The sequence below is a fragment of the Olea europaea genome, chromosome 22 (genome assembly GCF_002742605.1).
Source record: "Olea europaea var. sylvestris chromosome 22, O_europaea_v1, whole genome shotgun sequence".
Classification (NCBI taxonomy): domain Eukaryota; kingdom Viridiplantae; phylum Streptophyta; class Magnoliopsida; order Lamiales; family Oleaceae; genus Olea; species Olea europaea.
This window is the reverse complement of record NC_036258.1, coordinates 817,660-833,925: the sequence shown is the minus strand read 5'-3', so window position 1 is coordinate 833,925 and position 16,266 is coordinate 817,660. Positions and strand designations below refer to the sequence as shown.

Genomic DNA, 16,266 nt, shown 5'->3' with positions numbered 1-16,266 from the left:
TAAACAAAGAACGACCATGGAAAGATCAGTTCTCATTTCCACTAAGAATAACTTACATTACATAAGATCAGTACATATATGGCGCTGTTAAGACTTTGCACCAGAAATAGGCCTATCCTTCTAGGATTATACAGTGGCTAATTGTAAAAGCACACCATAAAAAATTGGAAACATGAATTCATCACTACAATATCGAAATAAAATGCAAAGGATGAAACTAAGACGGAAAAAATAATTTTCTCGAATTAGCATTTCATTGAACATCTTGTACTAAGTTCTTTTTGTATTTACAGCAGCCTGTTTCTCCTTTCGGGCACCAGTAGAGCATAAACGAGTGGTGATCACAGCTCAACTTTCGTTTGGGATGTTTGATTTGTAACTGCATAAAACAAGTACTTATGAGTGACAAGTTTTAAAACACAGGAAAAACATTTTCTGATAATCCTAAACAATATTTATTCTGCTGATACTTTTTTCCAAATCTTTCTTGTCTTTACCTTGAAAGTTACCTGAATGAAATGCATTCTCTTTGACAGGATCCTGGCCAAAACCCATCTGAACAATGCTTTGCAAATCATGGCCATCGAATGCTGGGAACTGGAAAAAATGAGGTTGATACAAATATCAGATAAAGTAAATTTGCATTTCTGCATAATTTATAGTGCATGTTTGATACATGGTACTCAACAGTATAGTGAACAAGATTTTCGAGTTCGAACAATTGATTACCTGAGAAAGACGTTCGCCAAATCCATCAACTGAAGACAATTGAATGCCTACGTTGTGGGCATCTAAAGGGTCCATTGAACATTGATTCAATGGTCCCCTGGAAAAATTGGCATCATGTAGTTGTACATTCTGCTTGGGTTGATGATGGTAGAATGCTGGTGCTGAGGAATCCAAAGGGTACAGAGGTTGGGACAGGTTTCCATTTTCTTGAAACATCTGAATGGACACCCAACAAATCATATTTCAGAAATTCCAAATATTTGAACAACAATAAATTTTGGGCTCGGCTAAATGAATCTTTTCTCTCGACTCCATTCAGTTCATTACTAGATCTACTCGAACATATATAAAAACAAATAAACCGAGGTAAAATTTACTCACATCCTTGGAGAGAAGATTTTCCATTTCAAAATCCAGTCTTGGATTTACTGAGGCTAATTTCATAGACAGGAACTGCAGAAAGTTTAGTTCGAACACCATTAATCCAACAAAAGTTAAAAACAAAACCTTTAAGTACCAGCTTTTTTAATGGATTGTCTACCTCAACTTGGCGTTGCAATGATTGAACATAGTTAATGATTTCATCAAGCATTAGAGCCTTTCCAGTCACCTAAAACAATAAATTTTTGAAGGAAAAATTGCTGATGAACTTGATATACTAATTTAACAAATAAAGCATTTTAATTTAGCAAACAATGCTGCAAACCTTATTGCAGCCTGGTACGAGATCCTGAAGAAGCTTCATTCTTTCGCTGATTTTTTCTCGTCTAACCTAAATTAAAGAACAATGAAGAACGTCATGACAAAGTGATCGACAAGAAACTAAGCATGTTCTGAATAATTTTGGGGCCGGCTATGACTTCATAACTATATCTACCAGAGAGTCCAATCTTATCGGCTACCATTACGCTATGGCAATCACATTAAATGCCAATGAATTGTTCAAGAAATTGTCTAAAATGCATACTCGTTCTGCTAAACTATGGCTGTCAGTCGCTTGACCCCTTCTTGCTCTAACATGAATGTAATCCTTCGGTGGCTCTGGGGACTTTGGATTAGCCTTTTGTTTCTCATTTTCATCCTCGGAACCATTAGAATTCCCCTTAGCTTCCTCCTCTGTTTTAACATCATCATTTTCATTTTTGCTAATTGCTTGAGGCTTTGATCTCTTGGTTTTTGCATAGTTGTCATCTTCAAATCCCTGAAATGAAAAACTTGTTTTATAATTACACACTTAAAATAGATTGTTATAAATTCGACAAAATATCTATACCTTAGCTGAAGTTGATGAATCCTCCTTGGGCTTTCCTTTAGAAACAGCTTTCCTTTTCCTGGAATTGAGTTCATTTGGAGGTTTTAAACCAATTTCTCCACTAGGGATTTGCTCAGAAACAGAGGATTCCTCATTGGAATTGGCACCTGCCCCAGATAATTTTCTCCATTTCTTATCAACCATCCCGTCGAAAGACCTAATTTCCATCTGTGAATGATTCAAGTTCTTGTTTCCCACTGGAGATCCAACTTGCTTAAGAGAGGGAGTGCTCAAAACCCGGGTTAAATTCCCACTCCCCATAGCATTGTTTGATTCAAATGGACTTGTCCGTCCATTGAAACTCTGGCTGCCATAGCACGAAAACTTGGCCGCCCTCTCCGCGAAACCTGGATCACCAGGAAGTGAAGGCAGAGGAGGGGTCGGAGGCAGTGAATTCCCCATATGACGCGTGTTAATTTGATCAGGGATTGGAAAATGCAGCTTAGGGGGAGAGTTTGAGGGCGTACTGAAGCAAGAATTGTTGGTATTATTATCATTAGTAGCCGCCGCCATGGAGGGGGCGGCGGTTGTTACAGTAGGCGGAAACCCGCTGGAGTTTCCAATACCCAATTTTCCAATCAACTCCCGGAGGGGAAAATCATTTGAAAAGCTTGAATTTGAGCTTAAAACTGGCTCAAAATGAGTAAATTGATCTGTACAAGTCTTGTCCCAATTGGGGTCAAGAAAAGATTCTTCTGCATTGCAATTCATTCCATTCCAAGTGGTTTCAAACTGCGGTGGCGAATTCCAGTTTTCAGAAATCACTCTATCCATCAGGAAAGAAAACCCAGATGAAATTCAACTAAAAAAAGGTGATTTCTTTCAAGAATGAGCTTAAACTGTGAAAGAATTATGATATTCTTAATGCATATATAAAGACAGAACAGAAGGTCTAGTAAAAGGCGAAGAAGAAAGGGGGAATGAAATGTGCGGTGACCTTTGAATGCAAGAATTGCAGGAATAAATGAGGAAGGAGAAATATTTTGTTTGGGCAAGAAAAGGAAAGCAAAGAGAAGGGAAAGGAAAGGAAAAGGGGAAGGAAAACTGAAGGGTGTGTATGAAGTTATATAGAGAAAAGGGAAAAGGTTTGACATTTTTTTTATACTGAAATTCTCTGTGAAGCGTAAAATGTGGTGGAAGATGGATTGGTAGGGTAAATGCCGGGCCTTAAACGTCAAAGCACAAAAATGTCCACTTTTCTCTCTTGAAATTACCACTTGGTAATTTCAAGGCTTTAAAAAATTTAAAATATCAAATGTAAAATATGTAAATCCATGTTTGACAATGGACTTATAAATGCTTTATAAATTTGCAAAATGGTGAATAAATATCTAGAACCATTTTCTTATCTCCGTCGTAAGGATTGAACTTTACCCTATTCTAGAAATCCTTGGAAAGACTTCATCCTCCTGCATTTCGTTCAGAAGGAGCGAGAACATGTCTCCAGATGTCGCTAATTGTTTTTTTTTCAAAAAGTCTACTAAAGAGGTCGCCCTCCCATCTCATGTTCATTTTAGTAACTTATCGTATGGTCTTGTCGACAAGATCTTCTCAATGATGACAGAGGAAATGACATGCCTATAGTGGTGGGACATCTTTTTTATCTCAGAATAAGATCTTGACGATTATCCTTATCTTTGGTAGTTTACGAGTTTAGTCCATCCTTGAGCATGCATAGTTTCTTTTAGAATTATTCCTTGTATCTATTACCCTGATTTATGCAAGTGTTTTCGCACCCACTAAATTGACTTGACGAGGAACTCATTATTGTTGACAAACACAACCCCTACACCCACCTAGGATCACTTTTTCGTGCGTATCTATACAAGACCTGGAGTAGAAGAGTAGAGGTCCTACAAGATATCCGAGTAGACTCCCAATAAGAAAGAGATATGTATGTCAAATTCAAACATACATTGTTTGGTTGGACAGTAGTAATTGTTTTCTGATGCAAATTCTTAACACCACCTCACATGTACCGTCATAATGTAATATTTTTACGATCATTCTTTGTTAACTAGTCGACATCATATTTAATTTGCACATTTGATGGTTTAAACTCGACAAATCTTGGGGAAGGGGGTGGGGGGGGGCTATCTTATATGCCTCTATTTGGTTTAGATAAAAAGAAGATGAAATATGTAGTTGAAAAGTAGTGGAGTTAACAAAATGTGTAATTAAAATTAATTATTAACTTAAATTTTAATTCAATTTTGTAGTTGGACCGAAATGGGCATAGTAATTTACATGGTTAGGAAATTTTAACAGCACCATTTATGTACTGTTGTAATGCTATAAAAAAATTAGAATTTTGTTTCTTCATTTATTTAAAATTTTAAATTACAATTAAAAATAAAACTTAGCCAAATTTTTATAGAATTTCATGAGATCATAACTTACGTCAGGCTTACGTCCCCATCTCGCGGTGCAACAATGAAAAGAACTATATTTGGTCCTCGACTTTCACATTCTTTTACTTTTTTCTTAATTCTCAATTTACATGTAAATTAAAGGACACTATTATAATTAATAATGATTGAGTCAACAGAAGTTGTCTGTTAAAGTCAAAGAATAATTAAATAAAATTTATGTAAATTATTAGACGGTTAATTTTCAATTATTTTTTCGTGTTAGGCTCACATGAATTGCTTTATAATATCAATATGAACCCATTTGCACTTACTTTATTGGAAAAGTTTAAAGAAGTCCTAAATCTTTTTAAATGGTTAATTTTGTCCTTGTTTCCATAAATTCCATCTGAATTTGAGAATTTCCTTCTATTGATTTGTATAATTTAAATAGGAAAATTAATAAACCAAAATTGGACGTATATGAGAGATCATGTGCCCAGTGTCAGAGAACGCCTGCTTCGCTTATCGCTCATTGGTTGTTGACAAATTGATCCAAAAGTGTAAAAAGAGAATTTTTGCAAATGTATCCATTCAATAGAATTATATGAAACGTTTTCACAAAGATAGTGTTTTTTGAAATCAAACTTTATTCAACGTCTAAAACTAGCCATCATCAAGAAGTTATTGTCAAATCATTATAAATTCTTAATGAAATGGATGTATTAGCAACTCGGTAGAAATCTAGAGTCCTTATTGATTCCATGATGTGTGCCAAAGCTCTATTAATAAGTTATTTTATTGCAGTTCTCTATATCACTTTATTGTAAAATACTGGATTGGCCAATTATGTCATAACTACCTCCATATTCCGATGAGACATAAGTACATTTTGATGATGGATTTGATTCGATAATTAGAAAATAACGATAATAAATATTCTTTTTATACTTCTATTATCTTTTATTCAATTAAAGTTTCAAGTTCAAGAGAATTTTTACACTAATTACGTGAATTATCACAATATCCCGTTGGAAATAAAATCGGCTAAAACATGCCCTATTAGACTAAATTTGGCAATTTCAAGAGTTCAAAGTGTCTTTTTGTAGTTGAAATAAAATTTCCATGGTTTTTTTCTAAAATTTCACCACTTTTTTTTTTCCTGATATTTTCTAAACTTGTTTTGTTTTTGGTCAATCATTGCATTAACACCAATAATCAGACTTGGTCGGATTTACATTTTAAAGAAAATAACAACTTAGTCCTTTATGTTTCTTATATTTGCAAATGAAGAAATTATTTCAACATTCCCTACGCATGTTTCGAGGACTCGCTTGCAAATAAAGTCAACTTAATAGTATTAAAATTATATGAGAAACTAATTGGTTGGAAAACAATATATCACTAAAATATCAAAGAGTGTGCTAAGACCATTTTTTAGATTGAAAATAGAGGCAGAGTCATGAGAGGACAATTTTTTTCTCTTTTTCTTTGCACTGGTATTAACATAGATACAGTAAAATAATAATAATAATAATAATAATAATAATAATAATAATAATATTATTATTATTATTATTATTATTATTATTATTATTATTATTATAAATAAATAAGAATTTGGACCGCCTCTATCTTCGTCCCTAATCAAATGACACGAGAAGTTGAATGTAGACATGGAGCATTCTTTCATGTATAAAGTGGACACCAAAAAGCAATCCAACATACTACGCCATGAAAAAATAGCTTTGACATCAAATTCAGATACTACACAAAATGGGTATTAAAGTGCAAACGAAGATGGTAAGATGGATGAGGAGAAGTACTAAAATAGATCAGGAGAGAACGACATGGCTTGTGAGAGTTTTTTTTTTTTAACACGTACTTAGTAGGTTTCTTTTTATAGAAGTGAGTTAATTTAATAAAATACTTGACAAGAGAAAGACACATAGCTGATTCAAATTTATCAGAATAATACTTATCGTCGGCAGAATTTTTATTTTTGCTTTTACTTTTTGTAAAAGAGATTCTTCGGAAGGCAATTACTTAGTTAGCATTTGAAAACTAATTTCTTAAATAACTTCATCTTTCAAAAGTTGATCAATTTTCTCTAAAAACTTGTTCAACTAAAAGGAACATTTTTATAAAATTAATTAAATAGATCTAAAATCAATTTTTGGAAATTGAAAATTCATTTTAACTTCACAAAGTCATGTAAAAAATACTCTTAATTTATTTCGTCATTTGTAATACTTGATGCACTAACTTCTAGAGCCTATACACCGACTTTAATCTTGATAGTTCGTTTACAAGTTCTCTTTTATTTTCTTCTGTATTTTTCTAGACTGTAACATCCAAGTCAAGCTAGTTGCAAAATAAGAATCGAGTCACGAAGGCAATCTTTGTTAGGTCCATGATGTCTTTGGAGTAACATACGTTGAATTCATCAAAACAATGTCATCAGACAAAAGATTCATGAATCATACAAAGATTACTAGTGACACAATTAATTATTGAGAGATGAAATCATATTAATCAATCTTTCTTTGGAAGATCATGTCCATGAACAAGATCTTATAGAGATAGCATCATTAAAAACTGTTTAGTTTACAAATAATATGAAAGTTTTTAATTGCAAATTGATCGCATATTCATTACCCCTATAAGAAAAAGGTTGATTAGTCTCTTTTCCGTTTGAAACATACTGACGGGTATAATTCTCAGAGTAACAATCAAAAAGAAGCTAAGCCATTTTTTAATGAATTCTATATCGAGCATCTGAATCATTTGCCATCATTCTGTGTAGTTTCATTTTTCATTAATTGAAATATGTAAAATAATTATATTTGTTAAATCTATAAATTACGTGATATGCACGTGATAAAAAAAAAATTACAAATTAGCTGATTGAGCACTAATAACGTCAATTTGATTTGGCCGATCAAATCAAGCAACATTTTTTTGGTCTTGGCTCGATCAACTAAACCATCCCGACTTATTTTTCTCCTATATATATGTGAGGTTCATTTTACAACAAATGTAATGTGCTCTAAATCCTATCCAAAATCCCTATCACTCATCTTTTTGCACTCATTATATCCCGTTCCGACAATTGACTTTACTGTTTGAGTGAAAACAACCACAGAATTTTTCTAAGCCTCATTTTGTATACTGAGTATGCCCGATCCACTAAACTATCTTGACTTATTTTTCTCCTATTTGTGCATGTGTGTGTACACATTTTACCCCAGATGTAATGTACTCTAAATGCTATCCAAAATCCCTCTCGCTCATCTTCTTGCACTCATTATATTCCATTCCGACAATTGACTCTACTGTTCAAGCGAAAACGTCGTAGAATTTTTCTAAGCCACATTTTGCACACTGACTAGGTGTTACAGCATCTAGATGATACATAGATTGAGGGGGAGGTAATTGAAATTTTGTTCGCTACTCGATGGAATAATTTTGATATCAATAATATTCTTTACAGCTATCACAAGATCATGTTAGTTTTGGTATATCCAACCTCTTTTATCACAAGAATATATGTACCAATTTAGACCGCATTATTCTTATGAATATTACAAGTCTTTAGGTAATGCAATTCAAATGCTAAACAGTCAGAATCGTTTTTTCTTCAATCTATATTCAGTCGATGCCTTCTTCACTTGTTGATGTATAATCTTGTTTGTTATCTTCATTTATTAAGTATGGTCACCAATCCATTTAGCATCTTCTGTTAATTTCACATTGTAAACATTTTAATATTTGACGGTCAAACACACAATATCATAAACACGTATTTTTCAGAAAATGAAAGCTTTAATGACATTTTATTGATGTCTATTCTTGTTATGTATTTCTTCAAGTTGATTAGAGAATATTCATTCATTTTTTTGTAAGCAGAAATTGTGCAATCTGCTACTTGGATTAGGGCAGTCTAGGAAAAGTTCAATTTTTGGAGATATTGCATGGCTGACCGGGAATGCATGTGGGGTATAAATGCTACTTTAATATTTTTTTTCTGAAAAAAAAAAATATTTTGCCTACCCTTGTTGGATTATACCATACCAATCTTAGCCATGCTTGAGCCTCATTTCTTAAAATTCATTTAAAATCATATATTTTTGTATATCAAAATCTACCAAAAAACGAATTCTTATCCAAACCAAACAGAGGCTTTGCCAACCTTGTGAATTCAACTCGTATCAATCATCATTTCTGTTGGAATGTAGAAACGAAATTATCAAGAAATTTAAAAATTTCTTCAATTTAATAAATAAGAGCATTTAGATGTTTATGTGTATGTTATATTAAGATTAATAGATTCGAATTTTTACCTAAATTCGACGATCAATTCTTAAATAAATTCTTAATCATGAACTTCTAGCTTTCTGGATCACAAATTTTCAACATTTTTAATTTCAAAAACTTGATTCTTCAAACATCTATGTCTTCTATAGCATTCTTCAAAGTCAAGACTACACTGATGGGTGGACATCTCCTTTTAATTAAATCAAAAAACTAAATTTTAAACTAGACAATTGAATAAAGTAAGAAAAATGTTTGTTTTCTCTCTCTCTTTTCCCCTATCCAGTTTTGAATGCTATAAAATTATGTATTATGATTATTGTACAATTCCATAGGATATCTAGTTTCCATCTAATCTCTATTTATAAAGATGGAATAATTATAATCTTTGTATAATAATAATTTCATATTCAAATAAGAGTTTTAATTAAAATCCAAGTAAGAGTTTTAACTAAAGTCCAAATACATTTGGTTTACATTTAATTACATGTGTAGTCTTAAAACTCCGATTACAATTTTAATTAAGTTTACAACTTTTATAATAATTACAATTAAGTACAAAATTTTATTGTAATTATAATTAAGTCCAAAATTATTATAATTATCGTAATTAAATTTCAACACTTTATAGAATTACTACAGGGACCTGATCGGACGTATATTATCCAAACTCCAATAATTAGATCCTGCCTAATCGACTGTTCGTGTGAAATTTGCAAGCGTACGGGATCATTGTACAAATAATAAGATTTGTAAATTAAGAGTATCGTTTCCACGAGAAATAAGATCTAATATTTAGTTAAGTAACTTTTACTAAATTCGAAGTAATATAAAATAAAAAAAAGTTGTGATTTGTATATTTTCTATGCTAATTTTAAACTAAGAAAGCAAATAAAAAATTTATTTAATATGTGAATATTTGTATTGGAATCGTGAATCCCTCTGTTGTCATTTAATTCAACTCTTAATTTATAATTTAGTAAATTCATGCATTCAAAACAATCGATAATCCAATTTTATCCAATATTCTTTCCCAAAATATATTAAACCTATGTTTAACACGACCCGATCTTATTCCTAATCCGAATTCATATGAAAAATATGCATTAATTCACAGGATTTGTTACACATGATTGCACATGCCATAGTTATTATTATTAACACCTATTGTTCATGTGTTGATTTTACCGCGTTCTAGACTTATTGTGAGTATTCCTACACTATAACAAGCAACTTACTATCTAATTGGTGATCAAGTAATTAAATAGTTCAATGTGAATGCAAAATCAATCAAGAAAAAATCATGAAGTACTAAATTAATTATCTTGAATTAAAATAAACAAACAATAGGGTTCATCAATCATCCAATACAATGAGAAACTAGTCTAGCATATTAATATATAAATTATAAGAAGAATACTAAAAAAAATCACCCAGATCATGAAAGAATATAAAAGATGTTGATCTTCAAGTCCAAAGTTGAATTATTCAAATTCTTGATGTAATTGAACTTCAATTCCTTGCTATAGCTTGATCTTCTCTCTCAAAATATAGTAATTGGCCACTTGTTCTTGACGAATTTGATGAAACTATTGTGTATAAAGAGGCAAGAGAGAGACCCTTTCATTGCTGCCCATATCTTGTATTTATATGATGAAATTATGTCAAAATTCACGTCCAAATTGTCTTCCAAAAGAGTTTGAATCAAATAAGAAAAGTTGTCTTCGCGCGCACATAATTTTATCTCTACACAACCTTCAGTATTTTAGTCATAACTTTTTCTTTCAATGTCCGATTTATGTGATTCAAAGTGCATTGGAAAGCTAGTTAAAAGGGCTACAATTCATTTAAAAATATAATTTTTCCAATTCAAACGTTCTCCATCTAAAAAATGGGTCTCAAGTTGACCAAAAATCTTGAAGATATATCATATAATTGGAAGTCAATTTATGGTAATACTCTGATCATATCGCTTTCCTTTTTTACTCTAATTTGCATTCAATTGACTCCTATCAATCTTCAAAATATCTTTGTGGTCCAAATCAACCATTAGATATTTATACTTTGGTCCCCATACTTTGGATTTACTTCATTTTAGCCATTTTTTGTTCTTTTTTCTAATTCTTCTTTGAAACGTAAACTTTTCCTAATAAAAACAATAAATAACAAATTATGTACTAATACGTTCAAAGAATAACAAAATATCATTATTTAGGATCCCCAAATAAGTGTAGAAACTACACTTATCATCGACACTAGACTACCCAATCTAATTACTAATCTTTGCTTTTTCCACTAAATGTAAAAGTCTAAACTCTCAGAATATATAACATTGCAGAAGCTAATAAATTTGTAATATTTTCATCTAACTTGTCATATATGTATTTTATCCCTGTTCATAATTAGGTTCAAGCATAAATGACCATTTTGATTTTCTAATTATTCTCACTAATTTAAGTATCATTTTTTTCAACAGCTCTATCAACTAATCATAGATGTCGAGATTTAACTAACGCTGAGCACTAAGATCATATTTTAATCATTCAACAGAAAAATACTTAGTAATTGCTCTATTAATTTTTCGGGGTGATGGTTCACTACACAAATTCATGTTCTCTCTTTCGCTCATGATCAAGTTCCCAACTCGTCAAGATATTTGACCATTCAATTTGATCTCACTCATTGATAAATCAAAGAACCATTAAAATCATGAAAAAAATATACATAACCCCGTCAAGGGATTTAGATGAACTATACAACGGTCAAAAGAAATTTAATTCTCTACACGATCACACTAATGCACCATTGTCACCTTTAATTATTTTTATGATAAGGACAAATCACAAATCTGAATAGTGATTCGATCAACACTACAACCTTCCGGTACAAGGTGCCAACCCTTATATATTTATCGTGAACAAATTATTTATGATCAAAATATAAGTTATGTCATACTATACTTATTAGCACAAGTACCCAACTTAAATTGTTACAAATAATCAAAGACATTTTAATTCGCATACTCAATAATAAATAATGCAATAAATAAATAAAACTACGACTTTTTATTATAAATTATTATTTTATCATGCAAAATATATGATATGGATACACAAGTCAAACGATTGCTTTTGTTCATAATCAAAAAGATGAAAAAGATAATAATCTAAAAATCGAATACCATATAGATGGATGCACTAATCAACGAGCAAAGAAATTATGATTCATTATTTTAGTGTAAATTAGATATCTTTCTGGACTCCTACTCAAGAATTTGTATATGAAAATAAACGGAAATAATAATTCATTTTCGAGATAATTGGGGAGAATTAATGTACTGCAAACATAATAACTACATGATTAAAAACCCATTTAGCAGGAGTTTTAATAAGTCAAAAATTGTTTTTGATACTAATAAGTTGTTTTTGAATAGATTTGGATAGTTTTTCACAAGTGTATTTTTTGCGGGGGCGGCAATTGGGTCAAACAATACGTTAGCTCGCCCGTTCAACTTGTGTGGGCCCAGCCCATGAAGAGGCAAGCCGAGTCTAAAAAAAATCGGCTCACCACTCGAATGAGGGACTTGGCCTACGAGTGTGAACTCGTGGGCCAAGTCGGCTCAGCCCATTGACACTCATTGTTTGGATATGTGTTTTAAAGGAAGTTAATATAAGATAACTTGCTTAAGAATTTTTTTCTACAAAAAGTAGAAGTAAAAACAAAAATCATGTCAGATGAACTCTAAATAGTGTTATATAAGGTTGGGAGCAACCATATTTGTTGCTAGTTTTCAATTCAAAAGCAAAACATATTGGAATTGATCACTTGCTTTTGATCCGAAGTATATCACATGGGAATCAATAGTTCGTAGGACTCTTTGATAGAAGGAAAAATCACGAAAAATGGTAGGCGATTGAAATATGAGATGAGGGCGATTCAAATATTCATTACTTCTTTTTCTTTTGTAGTAGGAAATAAAACCGTATTGTGGGGACTCCCATATTTGACTATGTTTTCCAAAATTTTCTTCTTCTTAGGAGAGTGATCAAGAATGAAAGTGACGAGTAGTTAAATAACCCAGCAGCATACTTAAATTCTGGATCTACGATATTCCTAAACCCTAAATTGTACTTGGAGTTCTAGACATTTGACTTTTTTTTTTCCCGCACTATGAAAATGTTTGGGTGTATTTAAATTTTTTAAGTAAAGTAATTAAGTTTGAATGTTTAGCCCCGTTTGTTTTTGGTTATCTCAAAACTTTTTTTTTACATACTCATTTTTAACTTCATATTTATACAATGAAATATTCCATGCATAAATTCAAAACTTTTTTTTTTTTTTTTGGGCTTTTTAATCAAACTTTCTCCTCACCATTAAAAATAATATTTTCCCTAAAAAATAGCCACTAAATAGGGGCTTAAGCTCAACCAAGGTACAACTTCTCAATTTTAAGCGCGTTTAGTTTTCTCATCCTGTCACCACCAATACTATTTTGCTATTTAATAAGTACAAAAAAAAAAAATCTAAAATTATATACAATACTTTGCACTATCATACAAGCAAAATATATCGTTTGAATTTCTAATATTTATTTATTTAGAATTCACGGGTGAAATCGTATATCTTAGCAGGATGGACAATGACCTTAGATACGTGAGCTTGATTTGTATTCATAAACTAGGCTCGATTCAATCCTTTAACTCATTGGTCAAACAATTCACGAGACGACTAAATTTTTAAAGTAATTGATAAAATAAGTCACAAAATGAGGTGCGTGAAAAAGGGGCTCCCAAGTCGACACGTATGTCGCCTTAAAACTAGCTCGAGTTGTCTATGGATCCAGCTGAGCCAGCATGCAGTTCGACCCGTTTGCCACCCTACATCTTAATACTATATGCTATCAATATCATTGTTTGTAAATAATAAAATAGTCTAATCTTGGTATTTTTCATATAAGGCACCTCATATCTTTAATTGTCTTCAAAATTAATACACTTAAAGTCTCATTTGTATTTTTATACCTAATAACATTACCAAATTGATCGACTAAAAAATCTGCTTATTGCTTATGTTCCCCATGCTTCTATCATAAAATAGCAAAATCTGGTTGCTGTCTCATCTTTTCTTCCATAAATAACTCAATATTAAATAATCAAAACAGACACTTTTTAATTTATATAAAGATAATTTTTAAGTCAATTTTGTCCTACACTGAGGCACTTTTTATGAATTATTTTTATATGATCTACAAAAAATAAGAAAAGAAGGGCAAAACCACATTCATTGAATCTTACGTATGTATCCAAAAATTCATGCGAAGACAAAGGAAGCTTACCTCCGAACTGTTTTTTCAGTATATAAAATATTTGTTTGATTTGTTGTTTTCTTCTTTCCTTATATCAATTGTTTAGTATTATCTACAAAGTAACTTATATAAAGATAGATTATTGGAAAAGTTATAATTGAAATAACAATATTATAATATATTCCAAAACTATAAGAAATAATTTTGTTATATAAAATAAAAAAGGGCAAAAAAAGAGAAAAGAAAACGATAACTTATCACCTCTATTGTATATTATTCAATAGAAGGTATACATGCGTATTCGAAGAAGTGTTCATACCACACCAATATGAATGAGATTGGGCTCGTTTATTAGTGTTCTGCTTTTACTTCTACTCTTCATAGAAAAACGTTTTGAAAAAGTTATTTAGCCCCCGTTTGTTTCTCATTATTTGCCCATTAACATGAAAAATATAACCGTTATCCATTACATCAAGCCACCATATTTGATTTTCTATCTCTTATGTGAGATCCGTAACGACTATATTTTTCATTCTTATTCTTACATTAATGTGTACCAAACGGGGGCCTTAATGTCAATTTCCTATAAAAGTTCTTCTAGTAATCTAGTTAGATAAATTCAAAAGCAAATTTAATATTAGAAGCAACCTTCAATTTTTTAAAGCCTAGCCAAACAAGCCCTTACAACCTTGTCCATCAATATGTCTTGACATTTTCACTAACTCTTTATCTGCTAATTTTTCTTCTTCCTTAAAAAAAAAAAAAAAAAAATTCTCCCTTAAATATTATTATCTTAATATTAAATACTCCGACACATTTTAATTTGACGGTGGCCTTGTCATGTAGTTATTACAACGTACAGCAAGCAAATAAATTTTTCAAAGCATGCGGTTCAGAATTTCTGTGCCCCTTAACAGACACAAAAATATATCAGAGAAGAAAAATAATCTTTATTTTAATTGTTTTGAATAAATAAAATCTTTCCCACGTCGTTTTAATTGTCAAGAATATAATTATTTCATATTCTCAGTAAATTTAATGATGAAACGAAAGAAATAAGAAAAATATTCATATTATAGCTTATAAAATCTGTATCTAATTATATCTTACGATAATCAAGTATAGAAGAAATATTTATGTAACTGATATTAAATTTATTGAGAATAAAACTCAATTTAGTGATATTGTATAGGTTTAATATAAGAAAAATTCTTCAGGTACAGAATTTTTTTACCAGAAAAATGACAGATTTCTAAATTCCTACTCACATGGGAGTGGGCCCCATACATAAAATATTGTAAATTCCCCCACGCCCCCCCCCCTTTTCTTTGTTTATTNAAAAAAAATTTTTTAATCCCCCCCCCCCCCTCCTTTTTTCTGTGTGTATTTGGTTGGTACAGGGATTTAAATCCATGTACGTATAGCAACTCTTAATATAATCTGGTGGAGTGCTGCTTTTATATTTTTTGGCCCAAGTTACTGAAAATTATATATTAGTAATTAAATTGTTTTGTATGGGTTAGTTAACTTTATTATTTTATTCAGCGGTGCGTGTCTACAATATCCTCAAAACCGCTGCTTTTGAAAAACTGGGAGCGATGACCATCTCGTGTGAATATATAATAGCCCGTAACTGCCCGTTGGTTCAACAAAAAAATAATAATAATAATAAGTAATTTTAATCATACCTTTCTTGAAATCTACCACTTTTTAACTGTATATTTCATCAATTTTTATTAAAATCTAATAAAAAAATATTAAAATGGGTTTGACTAGAACTTAGTTTCATGAAAATTGTTAATTACACGTGTTTGATTGACTTAATTTTTAACCTAAAAATGTTGTACTTTTCTTTAAAATTTCGTTTTGGGGAACTGTGAATTGCCTGTAAAATATAAATCTACCCTATAAAGAAAATGTTTTCCTTATTTTGAGGAAAAGTGATCGCGTGACCAACTTTTAAGAAATATTTTTATGAAAAAAGTGTTAATCTAACACCCAAAAAGTAGAAAACTATGTGAAAAATGGACATTTTTCATGGAAAACAAAGCTAATCAAGCACAACAGCTTGTTTTAGCGATAAATCATCTACTGGGCTAAAGCAGCAGACTGGGCTACTCATGATCTAAAATATATAACACAAAGAGAGATGTATTGGGCCTGTTAGGACTTGTCGGTAGGTGAAACAATTAGCCCAATTTCTAGGGCTTTAGCCTTTTCACATTGGCCTGTAAACTAAGTCCAAGACTTAGTTTTTA

General features: G+C 31.1%; 1 protein-coding gene across 2 annotated transcripts; it reads right to left on the bottom strand.

Moving 5' to 3' along the window:
• On the bottom strand, nt 1-3,107 carry LOC111371296 (transcription factor bHLH62-like). 2 transcript variants are annotated; one of them, XM_022993195.1, is made up of 8 exons: nt 2,003-3,107; nt 1,697-1,930; nt 1,436-1,501; nt 1,271-1,339; nt 1,111-1,182; nt 730-945; nt 498-597; nt 1-379 (listed from the first exon to the last, which is right to left on the bottom strand). In XM_022993195.1, the coding sequence occupies exons 1-8, from the start codon at nt 2,813-2,815 to the stop codon at nt 342-344; spliced, it is 1,608 nt and encodes a 535-aa protein (XP_022848963.1). In that variant the 5' UTR covers nt 2,816-3,107; the 3' UTR covers nt 1-341. The 2 variants fall into 2 exon arrangements, with proteins under 2 accessions (XP_022848963.1, XP_022848964.1); XM_022993196.1 differs by having other exon boundaries at nt 510-597; nt 2,003-3,106.
• Between the last annotated feature and the right edge of the window lie 13,159 nt (nt 3,108-16,266).